We start from the raw sequence: 15,172 nt of genomic DNA on the forward strand, positions 1-15,172 counted from the left end.
TGCAACACTGGATGTTTCCAGAGTGGATGGTCACAGAGGCAGGCATGGATAGGGGCTTTTTAGTATTATTAATACTAAAAACCAAGGACATCTGTCATCAAGTCACGGAAGGAAGACCATTTGGCCAATGGATGATGTTTGGGTTGAAGAAACTTTGTGAGCATTAACCCAGGCTACAGCCTGTAAGAGTTCCATCTGGACAGGGCAGAGTGGGCCTTGCAGAGCTGGTAAGTTCATGTTTCCCGGACTGGATAGTTCCAACCTTGACTGAATAACTGATGAGAACCCTCTTTGCTAAGAATGTGAAGGATTTTTATTACACTGGCTGAATGTAGCTTTTGCAAAATAATTACAAAAAGTAGATGAAAGTTCCTTTGCCAGATGGTGGCACTGCTGCAAATGAGTGGAGATCCAGGGTTCAACGGACATTGATTATCAGCTCAGAATGTGTACCAGGAACCCTGGAGTGCAGAGACACTGAAAAGGGCTGGCCAGACACAGGTCACAAGGGTACTCCAAGGAGACAGCTTGTGCCTATTCTCAGTGGAGAATAGATTGGGTTAAGTAGTTGGGATCCCACCCAGAAGTACAGGATTATGGGTAGAGAAGATGAATGGCTCGTGGGGAGGGCTTCTTGGAAGACATGTAACCTGAAGGATGGGTTTTCTATGAACTTATCTAGAAATTTTATTCACTTATAGACATGGTAATGAGTTTACAAACCCAGCAGTTACCAAGGAAAGACATGACTCATGAGGATGCTGACAGACATGAGCTTTACAGAACTGAATGCAGCTACTACATATTAGGAGAGCCATTTCTTCCTCTCTCCAGGGCTTCCTACTCTGAGGCTCAAGTATGTAAATTAATTACAAGGAATATTTCCTCCACATTCTATTCACATTACATAATGTACCATGAGCCAGGGACCTGAAGGAAGGAGGAAAGCAAAGCACAACTCTGAGAAACTTGACAGGAACTGAGAGGAGTGTGCATTGAGATTTCTTAGATGATGAATTAACCCCATCAAGATGAGCTTTTATAGGCCTTCATCTTGTAATTATTTTCATGCATGTTTGAGTAACACAAAAGACTGTACTTGTCGGGGTGACCGTGTGTCAGAAAATGAGTGAAGGATTTTAAGTGCACTCTTGTCTTAAAGACTCATTAAATATGGATTTAACATCCACTGCCTATCAGGTATTCAGAACAATGGGCAGTGTGGAAATAAACATAGCAGGCAGAGGGAGCCCAACCAACTTCCAGACTGGTGGAGGGACATGCATGCATGGATATGGCAGTTAATACACACAGAGGGGCCCCCCTTGATATATGTCTCAGAACTTGCCGGGAAAAAGGAATACCAAGGAAGAGTGGGGGCCCTATGATCGAGGGGAATTAGGTCTTTCTGCCAGAGGTAGCCTTGGCCTCTGCAATGGTCTCCTCTTTCACAGATGAGGTTAACAGAACTGAGATAGAGGAATAGCAAGGTGAAGCTAAGGCCAGCAGAGGGCCAGCACGAGCTGGATTCTAATGCTCATTACTGCTGGTTTGGGTGGGCACCAGATGTTGGCAGGGGGACCCTCCCTGAAGGCAGCATGGACCAGGCCTGCTCTGCAGTGGGAGGCTGCTATGTGTTCCAGTCCCAGGAATGTGGGCAGACAGTGCTCAGCCTATGGGAAAGTGGGGGCTTTTCTTGCTACCTGGGTCATGTTGAATGACTCTGTGCCTGTCTGCATCTCTGCTGTCCCTCATCACTACCCCGTTTCCAGGCAATTCTGCACCTCACTTCACTGAACAATCTCTTTTCTTTAAAGCCATCCTCTCTCCTGTTGGCCCTGGGAGAAGCCTATTTGTCACAGCTCTGGATACTGCTCCACTACGTTCCCCAGGGACATAGTGATCTGGAGCTGCACTACTTGCCTCGAGGGTCTTCCCACCTGAAACTCTGAGACCAGAGAGCTGAGCCACCCCCTGTTCTTATGTGCATCCCAAACCAGCTATTCGGAACAAGATCCTTAACCATTGATCCACACTTGATATTTGCTCTGAGTCTCCAAATTCTGCCTCTCCTAATTCCTCATTTCTGTTCACTAATTCCTGGTTCTATCCTTGGCACACTGCTAGTGAGCCATCTTGCCCTCTGGACCTACTCTTCCCAGCTGTCTTGAGTTTGATTTGTTGCTATGTCTCATCTCGAAAGAGACCAAATCACTCCTGACAGGGCAATGTGAAGCAACACATTGGCCTAGAAAAAAAAAAATGTTCTTGTGTCTCTGAGAAGTGAATTAACCCTTCCCACGCAGATTGCTCTCCTACCCTATGTCTTCTATAAGACACAGAAAAATTCTGGCGAGAGGCCACAGTGGTGCCATTCTATCTTCATCCAGAGAGACTATAAGATTCCACGTGGGACTGCAGTAGCCTTTGGAAAAACACCAGTGAGAAAACCTGCTGTGGTGCCGCTAGCTAGGTCAGTTTTGTGTGTTGACTGTGCACTGGCTGAGTGCTCCCTGGCCTGTCCCTAGGGCATTTCCAGGGGGTATTTGTAGAGCCATTATCACTTGAAGGAAGATTACCCTTCCTCATTCTGCATAGACTTGTCATATGCCACGTCCTGCAGACACCTGCATGGTGGAGCCTGAAGCTTGGGACGGGAGATCCAGGTCTGTAATTCAGGGTAAAAAGGCTGGTAGAAGACCAGGATAGAAGCCTATTTCTGTTGGTGCCCATGGGCAAGCCTGTGGCGCAGGACCAAGACCAGTGGGGTCAAGGCCAAGGTCCAGCCAGGTCACTCAGACAGGGGCTGAATGTAGGCACAGAAAGAAACCTGGACATACTCATGCAAGGCACAGACCAAATGGAAACAGCATTCTGAGATTTGTGTGCGGAGGAACTGTGGACGTACAATGAAGAGACAAGGAGGAAGGCAGGCGGGCATGCAAGACGCAGACAAGTCAAGGGGAGAGTGAAAAGCTTACCTGATTTATTCTTGCATTCGATGTCGTAGCCTGTGATGGGGCTGTTGCCGTCAAACCCCATGGTCCACCTGAGCGTGATTGTGCGTGCTTTGACATCTTTGATCTCAATCTCGGGAGGGTCTGGGGGTTCTGTATCATCAACAGAACGATGGAGGTTAGTTCAGATCAAGCCTGGACACAAGTTCCAGTGGAAGAGTTGCTTACAGCTAGCAGGCACTGCCTGGTGAAAAGCATTTGCTAGCCGATTTTCCTTTTCTGATTAACTAGAAGGCACTGCCCCACTTCCCCAACAGATTCTGTTTGCAGCCTGTGTGGCACCAGGCCAGACCTGCGAGACGCACGCATCCCTGCTTTGACTCCCAGCACATTCATTCCCAGATGGTGGACTTCCATTCCATCCTCTTCATCTCATACATAGGCTCCCAAGATGGAGTGGCTAAGCTTGTTCGCACTTGGCCTAAGTCTCTGCCCTCTCATCCGCTCTGGTCCCCACAAGGGTTTTGCTTCACTCTGACACAGTCACACCTTCTGATGAAATCCAGACTGATGCCAGTTTCCTACATAGCTAGGACTTCCTGAGAACGCAAAGTGTTCCCAGCTGACTGGGGCCGTACTGCTCCCTCAGGTCAGCACACCTTGTCCCAAATTCCCTTTGCTGTGTCCAGCCTACCTTGCACTGTGAGTTGAATTATTCCACGGTCCTCCCCATAAGAATTGATAGCATGGCAGGAGAAGAACCCAGAATCTTCTCTCACTGTTGGCAGAATCTGTGACCAAAGCAGAAAAGACATCACTTCCGATAGTAGTTTGAACTGGAGATCGGCAGACATGATTTCCTGCCATTCCCAGCACTCATTACTACTACAAACGTGGACACATACACACAACACAGACATAGACGCAGAGATACACATAAACATTCCCACTCCCACATGGACACAGATACACACAGACAGAGGCATATTCACAGTCACTCACACTAACACACATTCATGAATACACACTCACACACACATTCTCAAACAGCACGCAAAGAGACACTCATGTGCATACTTTCCCATTCACACACATGGATACACACACATACACACACAGATATACACACAATCACATTCACACAGGCACACTCAGAGATGTATACTTAAACGTAAATAAAGATGTACACTCACACATATCCAGTTTCACAGTTGTACACACAACCTTACACACCCATGTCCACACTCAGACTCACCTGCACATGTGCACACTCACAGGCAGACACACTGACAAAGGCATACTCGCCCACAGACCAACACATACTGATATACACTGATACACACTTGCATGCATTTACACAAATGCACCACGTTTATACATTCTGAGGGAAATTACTTCCATGCAATGGTAAGCATGCAAACAGGTCCGTCTGTCTTGTTGGACTAGATGTCTGATTTACATGGGCTGCTGTGGTCCTATCTATACTCCACACACTTCTCTCTCTTCCCACGTGGTGTGATTTTAAAGAACCATGCAGAAAAAAACATCTATGAATGAGCCATCTCTCTGCACCCACCACTCTGTTCCCACGGACACAGCGATGCCTTTTCTGAACATGCTGTTTCTTTCTAGGATTTACTAAATGCTCAGTACAGCAGCTCTACACATTTCCAGTGTATTTGCTATTTTGAACAACATGAAGTGGGTTACAGTATGTGTAAGGTGTGTATTATATGCAATATATGCATGTCTACGGTATCCAGATACACGATTGCAGCATCCTCACATCTGGGGTCTGTGAAGCACAGCTGTATCGTCAATGTCCTCAGGACCTCATCAGCGTTATGCATCATAGAGCCTCGAGGACTGCACCCTGGAGGCAGAGCCACTGTCTGTTCTAAGCACATAGCTTTAAATTTCCCTCATGTGTGTGCTTCTGTACTGGCCTTCCTCATTACAGAAGCATTGTTCAGTCAGTCACCCTCAGTGCTGCAGACAGAACAGACATGCTTCCTCCTAGCTCTTGCATGTCTACATTAATGATGGAATAGTCTCTCCATTGGATTTTCTACAAAGAACCAAATATTTTTCCCTTTTTAAAAAAATTATTTTGTTTTCAGTTACATGTATATGTGTTGGGTCATGCGGACACGTGTCCAAGAACCCAAGGAGACTAAAAAAAGGCACTGGATCTCCAAGAGTGAGAGTCACAGATGTGGTGATCCATGATGTGGGTTCTGGGCACTAAACTCAGGCTCACTATTAACTCCTGAGCCAGCTCTCTAGCTCTTAAAAATATCTTTATTGTAGGCTTTCTTTTCTCAAAGCTCATGCTATTGAATATGCACCTTACACCCACCCCAGTCCTCCAAGGACAACGCTCATGGAAAGACCTCCTTCAGGGCTTAGTTATTTCTCTGTGGACAGTGGTTGTGAAGTCTACTTCTGAAGGTCACTCAGCGACCTCGTCCATGTAGATCAGCAGAGAAATGGGGTGTCAGGAGAAAATTCCATCAGGATATTCACACGTCATTCCAGCCAGGCACACGTCTGTGTCAGAAGGCTGACGAACTGTCCCATCTGGCATTTTTACCTGCAGAGTAGAGATCACCTCCTCTCCCACCTCCTTGGTGGACACCAGGTAGCGGGCCATTTCGGGGTTAATGATCCTGTCCTCTTTCTCCCAGCGGACAATGATGGGCTTCTCGCCGTGTGCTGTGCAGCACATCTCCTTCTTCTGACCCTGAGTGGCCAGGGTGGTGTTGGGGTAAGAGGTTATCATCGCGGGAACTAGAAAAAACAAAGCGAAGAAGACAAGCCCAGCTCAGCAAAGCTGCACTCTTGATTCCCCCACCATCACACCCAGTGTCGCTTCAAGAGACAATTCTTTGAAATAAAACGTGTCCAAGAAACTGCTGAGCAAGAGCCAAGAGGAACAACGCTAAAGACAGCAGAAATTGCCCTGTAGGTTCATATTCAAGGAGTTGCAGTTTTATTCCAAGTCCGTTGGAGCCAGATGTGAGCCAGGGGCATGGCCTGTGTCACCACAGCACACAGGCAAATAATGATTCAGCCCTGGGGAGAACCCCTGTTTATGAAATTACGTCAATCCTGGTAGCTACTTCTCACACTCTTCTCGGCTCACCTCTCTGACAAACTTTGCAGATCGCTATTAAATCTTCCCCTAGAGACCTCAAACCAACCTTCCTTCCTGAACTTATAACAAAAGCTCATCCTATACTTACAGAAAAAGAAGGAGGAGAAGGAGGAGGAGGAGGAGGAGGAGGAGGAGGAGGAGGAGGAGGAGGAGGAGGAAGAGGAGGAGATAACCTTTATGCACGAAATCTGCATTTTCTTTCTTCTATTTGCATTTAATCTGTAGGGTTTTGTCCTTAGCAATGGGTAGAATAAGACTCCATTCTCAACTCTGCAAACCACCTGGAATTCTGGAAGCCTATTTTAAAACACATCTTACAAAATTTATTCTAAAGTTACAAGCAAATGAGAGGGAGAATGCAGGTCATAGCCAAAATGGATCCCTGAAAGCTACAAGCAATGGTATAGGTGCTTCACTTGTCTAAGCTTCATTTGTCTAAGTTGTCATGTGTTGGTGTTTTAGCTATCTGAGCGTTGTCATGGTATTGGTGCTTTGGTTATCTGAGAGGCAGAGAGCTAAGAGGCAGACTTCCTCACTCAGGTGCCTCGAAGCCTTCACCTTTAGAGAAAATGAGAAACAAAAAATCAAATAAAAAACCCCAAATGACAAAGGCTACAAGCAGTCCCGCTTGTACCACAGGCAGAGAGAAGCCATCTCCTCCGAGAATCTGTTGCTTGCACAGCCTGACCTAGATTTGCAGTAAACGCATGCTAGAGAATTAACGTGGGATGACCTTCAAGAATACACCCTGCAAGGACTTGACCTTTCACCTGCTCTGTTGGCTTTCAATCAGATGAAGGTAGCCATGAGCTCTCCCCTAACAAGCACAAAGCAACCTGTTTGATTGACAGTCGGCCTCTAATGACTCAATATAATAGATCACCTGCAGTTTGAAATATCAAGGCTAAAGAAATAAATACATGGAGACATATTTAATAACAGGGTAAAAAATGCAATGTCTCCAAAGAGACTGGAAATCTTTGAAAACTATTAAAAACAAATCCCCATGTCCCTCACATGTCCCCATGCTCCAGTCCTAGGGAGAAAGACCCCTCCCTTGTTTCTAGGGTCAAATTTGAATTTGTGTTCCTCCAAGATTCATGAACCCTCAGAATGCGGCTTTCTGTGGAAACAGGGTTTCGCAGAGATACTTATTGACAGCCAGGGTCTGCTGCAGTGCAGGCTGTTGGGTAGACAGTGTTACCTCTGCAGTGAATGTTCCCACCCAAGTCCACAGCCTGAATCTTCTACGAGACGTGATTTGGGGGGCGGGAGGTATTGGCTCTACTCAACAGGTATGTTTATGTTACCAAATGTACAACTATATTTATGTATACAATACTAATTACACATACAGGTATACATGTGTTGCATGATGTATAAATACATATATAATGTACATCCTGGAAGGGATTTTACGGAGTTACATGTTTTCATACCTCATCAACTTCTAACTAGCATTTACATCATTTTAGAAAGAGTCCTGTCTAACTTGGTAACTTCACTGTGCCAACCCCAAGGCTGAGGGAGCCACTGATTTTACTTTAAAGTTTTTATTAGCTTTTATATATTTATTCTTTTTCTCACTCTCTTTCTGTATACCTGCATGTGTGTGTGTGTGCAGTTCATAGATGACACGTGAGAGTGTATTCTCACTTCTTACCATGTGAGTCCTTGGAATTGAACTGAGGTCATCATGCCTAGCTCCAAGTGCCCTTATCCACTAAGCCAGTGAGGCACCTTGCTGGCTCCACATTCCACTCTTCTGTGTCTTTTCTAAGTACGTCTCGTAAATGGGGCCATGTAATATCTGTTCTCATGTTAGCCTTCCGAGCTCTTTACATAAAATGGGATCAAGAGTCATTCACATTGTGGTATGTTTTGAAATTTTTTTTTCATGACTCCCTTGCATGGGTCTTCCCGCTTTATGGTCTTAAGTGTCTCAAAGTCATGGGCAGTATTTCACAGTATCTGTAAAAAGGGAAAAAGGAACATGAAAAATGGAAGTTTTCTGTGGGGAATTGCCCATGGTTTCCATCTTCCAGTGTTAGTATTTAGAGTTCAGTACGAGTTCAGGGCTCCTGTTTCCCTTGGGGTTTGTTGGGCCAAGGGCACAGGGCGGGGTGTCCCTGTGGGAAGGCTGGAGAGCCCCAGAATGCAACAATTTAAGATCTGCTGATGAGGAGGGAAGAGCTGCTCTGGACAGACTGAAGCATTGCTTTGACAACTTAAACACTGTTTGCCGTTTCCTTAAAAATATCACACACACACACACACATGCCCACACACACATGCACATGTGCGCATGCACACACTCACCTCTCTCTCACACACACACAGACTCACCTCTCTCTCGCACTCTCGCTCTCTCTCATACATTTGCTCTCTCTCTCACACACACACACAGACTCACACCTCTCTCTCACACACACAGAGAGACTCACCTCTCTCACACACAGAGACACACAGACTCACCTCTCTGTTTCTCTCTCTCTCTCTCTCTCTCTCTCTCTCTCTCTCTCTCTCTCACACACACACACACACACACACACACACACACACAGACTCACCTCTCTCTTGCACTCTCGCTCTCTCTCATACTTTTGCTCTCTCTCTCACACACACAGACTCACACCTCTCTCTCACACACACACAGACTCACACCTCTCTCACACACACACAGAGACACACAGACTCACCTCTCTGTTTCTCTCTGTGTCTCTCTCTGTCTCTGTCTCTGTCTCTGTCTCTCTCTCTCTCTCACACACACACACACACACACACACACGCACGCACGCACGCACACGCACATCTGTGGCCCCAAGCACAGCTGGCATGAATTAGCTCTTTTCTTCCTCCATGTGGACCCCAGGGATCAAACAGAGGTCATTGGACTTAACAGAAAATGCCTTGACCTGCAGATCCATCTTGAGAACCTCTCCACTTCCTTTCTCAGGCTGTAACAGGTTTTATTGCACACTATGTGGGAGACATGTTTCAACAAACAATGCAGCTTGGGATTTTACTCACTGATACTATTCTACCAGTGACTATCCTCATTTTTAGTCATATTTCTCTTTCGGGTGAGAGTCCCATCAAGATGGGGCTTTAAATTCTGGTAATGAAGCCAGCATTCAGTCAGAAACACTCAGCTAGCCTATGTTTCCCCATCCTGCTTAGAATGGTCAGAAGAACCCATTTGTTTTAATGAGCCATCACCACGGCTTCTCTTCAGTGCTGATGTTTGAAGGCATGGCGACCTTTTCACTTGTCACAGTACTGGGCACCGAGAGATGACAGCATGTCAGGGCAGCTACGCTCTCTGCCATGATTCCTGAAGCAGCACGAATGGATGGAGTCGTTTAACAGGAAGTGGTACCGAGGAGAGGCTGTGAGAAAACTGCTAGTCTCAGAGCAAATGCAGACCCAGGATGGCTCTGGCCAAAGCTATGCGCTATGTGTTTTCCTGCAAAATTACTCATTAAGGCAGGTGTTGTTTTACATCAGGAGAAACGAGTTCATAAGTGTCGCTCATTAGCCACAGAGCTACCCCACAGCTCCTTAACGCGCAGCAAGTCTGCATTCTTGGGTTGTGTTAGGAGCATCTTCTGACCTACTTTCTTGCAGTTTAAAGATTCAGCCATGCAGAGTTGCTGCAGCCCCTGGCCAGAGAGGGTCATCAGGCATCTCTCCACCTGACTCACGGCACAGTGGCAGGGATGTGACCTCCTTAATTTGGCGCTGACAATGGTGGGGGTGTTTGTATCACTGAAATGGGTGAATGCCGGAAACTGGCCTTTCTTCACCCCCTCCCGTTAGCAGCTAATTATTAAGACGCTTATGAATACCATATCTGAGAGAGTACTTCTCACTCTACGTAGTAACTTCTTCTCAAGCATCTCTTCTAGCACATTTCTGTGTGCACGGTCACAGCTTCACCACAACGAGAGCTAACACCGACACATGCTGTATGCTTATAACTTCCGTCTGTGTGAATGCCACCACTGTAGGGACCTCACACTAACGGATTCCTGCAGTGTTTGTCCTTAGTGTCCAGCTTGGGCATAGCATCCTGCTGGGCATAGTGTCCTCGGGTTTTTATCTATATTACTGTAGTCAAATTCTCTTCTTTTAAAAACAGAAATGATATTTCAACCAAAGCCTAGACCACATTATCAAAGGATCCTTTGGGGCTGGTGAACAGTTTCCTATGGTTCTCCATGGACAAAACATTGCTGTTTTAAAAGCCTGCAGGAAGAACTGTGTGAGGAAAATGGACTAAGATTCTCTGCCTGTTTTCCCTACAGTGGCCAACCTGCCCCTTCCCAGTTTGGGGCCTCACACTCTGCTCCACTCTTGTTTCCTCGCCTGTAAAACAAAGAGACCCACAAGCCCCTAGACTGATGACAATTAATGAGATTATGTCGGGGGCACCAGCTACAGGGTGTCTGAAGAAAGGCCTCATGGACTCCCAGGTCCTGATTACCACCGCTGCAGGGTCACAAATGCCTCCTGCCCAAATACTTATTGTTCATAAAAGTTTTAGCGAGTGGGGCTGCCTACTGGGCATCTCTAATCCCTATAAAGAAAATGATTCCTCCTGCCAGGAATTAATAAGTTCTTAACTGCACTGAAATATCTTCTCGGCTGGGTTATTGTACTTACATAATGAAGTTACTTTGATTATAACCATTAATCAGGTCCATGTTTCTGAGCTAGAGTGGGTTATACTTGACGCTGGGCTTTAGCAAGGACAATATCCCCACTTCCTGGCTGTGGTGCCAGGCTGGCTGACATGATTAAACCTGTCAGGGCAACGACACAGAATGCTTAGGCTTCATATCAGATTCATTCTGAAGTTGCTTCTTGTACACCATTAGAAGAAATTTGATTTATTTTGCATGACAAGCATGCATATGAAGCAAGAGATATTAAAACAGTATTTTTCCCTCATTCACAAGGAGATGTGGGAAGCCACTTCTTCGTGATCATTTTTTTTCCTTTCCTGTCTGGTTATGTACATAGATATTCTGCTTTTGCGTAATAGAAAAACTCATTAGTAATTAGAGGAAAATGAGAAACTAGTAAATAGACTTGAATTTCCTGCTGAAGCGATAGTAAAAAAAATATGTGGAAAACTTGCCATGCAATATGACTTTACGCTAAAGGAGATTAGAAAAAGGTCAAGGGTGGTGCTTTGATCAATCTCGACAATGGCTCTCCAGAATTCATACTCTGCTGCACTCCTTTCCACATTCTCCAGAGCCACCAGATCACGTGACCAACAGGATATGGCCGAAATAGTGGCTCATCATTCTATGATCAGATTATAGGATGTCTGTGACCTCTACCTTGGGCATGGCCTTCTATCACTGGCTGCAGAGACGCCTGCTACAGTGCCACCAGGATGCTGAGGCCACCAACTGCAGGACCCAGAGAGAGATGGATGTCAGTCTGCTACTGACCCTCTACGAGCCTGGAAATGGATTTTCTTTCAGCTGCTTCTATCCTCATCAAGTATTCCGATACAGTTTTCAGAGAGCAAGCAGTTTCCATGGAAACGGAGCCAGCAGTTTCCAGGTGGCTTAGGGATGGACACAGTGAGTCAATGGGCCCCAGGCTGCGATCTGGCTTCTGGGCAGGTACTTCACATGTAGATGGCGTGTGTCATGGAGAAACACAGAAGATGAATCATCATCCTCCTTGCAAACACTGGCTGGCGATCTATACCACAATTCTTTACTGCGTTGCTGCCTGGGCTCCTGACCTGAGTCCCTGGCAGGAGAATGCAGGCAACTTCCCTCCCTCTCTAGGGGTCCTCCACCTACAGACTCTTGTCTAGGAAGGGACAATGTCCACGTCTTCTGTCCTTCCTGCCTTTGAGTTGATGTACTTTGTAGGATTTTTCAATTTCAGAAATGCCTTCACCTTTTAAAGCTATTCTGTCCACATCTGGGCTCTGTGTCAATATCCATAAGACCCTCTTTATTTTAGCCATTAACCAATGCTCCCATGGGAGATTCAGTTGCACGGGGTGCTTGTGTGTTTGTACGTGGTGATCATCTTTGTTTACTGAGTGCCTTTACCAACCGGCTACACTAGCATCACAAGCATGATGGGTCGTGTCTATGCTCACGGTTTTATAAGCGTTTAGTCTTTATAGTGACTCTAGGAAGTAGGCACTGATGGTCCCTCAATTTTATGATTCATAAACTGAAGAGCAGCAAGGCCCACTCTCCCGAATCCTAGAGGCCCTGAAGTACCAGGGGGAGAATTGTAATCCACACGGCTGATGCTTTTCTCACCTGTGTATGAACTCATGAGCAACTCAGTGTAGCCTTGCCTAACTCTTCCAGCTAAGATTTAAGTCCCCAGTTGCTTTGCCCTAGCCTGTTATATACCGTTCTACAAGGAACAAGTTTTAAATGAATATGTATAAAACTGAAGACTCTAAGGAAAAACAAAAGCCATATGAAGGGGGTAGCATTAGAGAGATTGTACAGGTCTGAAACTATAGTGTAATTTGTGTGTGTGTGTGTGTGTGTGTATTTAGGTATGAACATTGTGTGGGTGAGCCTACCTGAAGAGGTCAGAGGTTGACCTCAGGTATCTTTCTCAGTTACTCTCCATTTTATGATAATTGTGCTCTTGGCTTCCAGCACAGCCACATGGAGCACAGGCACAGACCACATATCACATGCACAGATGCACACGTGCTTGAGTGCACATATGAATACATGGTGCACTCATAAAAGAGTACATGAGCAGGTACAGCTGCTAGCAGGGCATGCTCTCACACACGTGTGCACATGTGTGTGCCCTCTATCAACCCACAGCAGTAGTCTCTCTGGAAATAGCTGTCAGAGTCCTCTTGGAAAGCCAATCGGATATCACCACATTCTTTTCACTTGAATTATCATAAAGTCTTCCTACCAACTTTTATACAGAAACCAAGACAATGTGCAAGTCTTTGCTGCGCGTATTTGTGAATAAATGCATGACTGGAGATTTCTTATTTAGGAGTTCTACAGCTCGACAAGCTTGCCAGATTTCACAGGTTTCGTGAGAGGATCCTTGGCTGAGTGTCTGTGGAGACGTAAGACAACCTGGATGAGTTTGCAGATACAGCACAGCTTCAGGAGGTGCTGGGAGTTCAGCCTGCTCGACTGGAAGTCACTGCTTTCCCGTCCTTATTCAAGGTGGGAGAGGGGAATTCTGCTCAAGTGCTGGAGTGCAGTTATCACTGATGCTTCAGGATGGAGGGTGTGTCTAGCTTCCGCATAAATGCCAGGAGGATCATAGCCCCCCCCACCCCTGAAACCAAGGCTTTTCCTCATCCTACACACACACACACACACACACACACACACACACACACACACACACACACACACACCAAGGCTTTTCCTCATCCTACATATAAATCCATGTGCCCAGCTGTGCACATCTGGCGTACTCTCAGAGAAACCAGTCAGGCAGCATCTTTCCAATGTCTCCTGTCTGTCAGTTGTTTCCTCCTGAAAGGAAGACAGAGGAGGAAGGGCTTGTCAGCAAACACTGCTGCTAATGAGGAGGTGTTTTATGACCTGGCACTCTCAGGGGGGTTTTAGGTTCCAGAGGCCTGTGAAGTGACATGTGTAACTGTCCCTCCCAAGGGAAGGGAACAGGCACTAATTGAGGTATTGACGGTTCTAAATGAAGCAGAAACCTGCTAGGAAGATTGGGTCCCAGAGAAAATGAGGAAAAAATGAGCACCATGGAGCCGTGTATCCCGGGATCCAGACTTTCAACCAGTGCTCATTCATGCACAGTGTGTGCTCCTGAACCCAAAGACTCGGGTCTCCCCAGACATGCTGTCTCAAGCTACACAGTCCGGAAGTCCTGGGGGAAGCACGAGAAATGGGACCCCTCTCTCCTCACTGTTCTTGTCCTTCCAGATGAAGGCCGACATGGCATGATCCCATACAGATGATTCTACACACATGATCGCAAACACATAACCCACACATATAATCTGAAACACAGAAAACATATACAGAACCCACACATAAAATCCCACACATATGATCCAATACACACAATCTACATGCAGGATCCCACACATATGATCCCATATGTGTGATCCCATATAAAAAAGCCCACACATATGATTACTACATTAACATATAAGGCAGGAACAGGCTTCGGAATACTTGAGAACATTATATAATGCTGTCTTCTCATGAAGAAAGTCCACAACACTACCCTTTTTATTCTCTCTCTCTATGTATGTGTATGTGTGTGTATGTGTGTATGTGTGTGTCTGTTTACATGCATATGTATAGAAGCCGCAGGAAACCATGGGTGCCTCTTCTCACTTGACTTGGGTTCAGAGAGAGATCCCACTTCAATAACTAAATGTAGATAGAGTTTGAGGATTGCCAACCACATATCTGCATATGTGCACACAAATATATTGGAAGACCACTGAACAACAAACACCAAACATGCTAACACACACATACATTCTTTTTTTCATAATAATAACAGTAAAATAAAATTTATGATATATCACATTCATGGAATAGAAAGGGACTCATACATGGAAAAAAATCAAATTTTATTCTAAGAAATATGTCTACTTATCTTGGCTTGGGGGGTGACCCAGTTGGTAAAGAGCTTGCTAAGAATATGAGGGCCTGAGCTTGGTCACCAGCGCCTATGTAATAAAGTTAAGTGGACTTTGTACTTACAACCCCAGTGCTGGGGCTCACTGGTCAGCTAGTCTAACTGAACTAGTAAGCCCCAGATTTAATACGAGAGTCTGTCTCACAGAATAGGTGTAATAGAACTGAGGAAGACACTTAACATTGAACTCTGGCCTTCACATGTGTGTACATAACCCCCCAAATATCAGCACACACACAACAACATGACAACATACATGCAAAGCACATTTATGAATTCTTTCTTCTCAACCCATCTCTTTATGCATGATGTATATTACACAAGGAAAAGAAATAACATTGAAATATCTTTTAAAAAAGAGTGCGCATCACATCATACTCAATGTCTACAT

At 45.6% G+C, this 15,172-nt stretch overlaps 1 protein-coding gene across 1 annotated transcript in view; it reads right to left on the reverse strand.

Moving 5' to 3' along the window:
• Dscam (DS cell adhesion molecule) overlaps positions 1-15,172 on the reverse strand; it is a 444,522-nt gene that overhangs the window by 123,800 nt on the left and 305,550 nt on the right. The window contains exons 12-14 of the mRNA XM_050162107.1: positions 5,551-5,747; positions 3,652-3,748; positions 2,982-3,110 (exon numbers count right to left, since the gene is read on the reverse strand). Coding sequence (XP_050018064.1) covers positions 2,982-3,110; positions 3,652-3,748; positions 5,551-5,747 — 423 coding nt within the window. The remainder of the gene's footprint in view (positions 1-2,981; positions 3,111-3,651; positions 3,749-5,550; positions 5,748-15,172) is intronic.

Source organism: Alexandromys fortis, unplaced genomic scaffold (genome assembly GCF_014885135.2).
Source record: "Alexandromys fortis isolate MF-2015 unplaced genomic scaffold, M_Fortis_MF-2015_v1.1 scaffold_128, whole genome shotgun sequence".
Classification (NCBI taxonomy): Eukaryota; Metazoa; Chordata; class Mammalia; order Rodentia; family Cricetidae; genus Alexandromys; species Alexandromys fortis.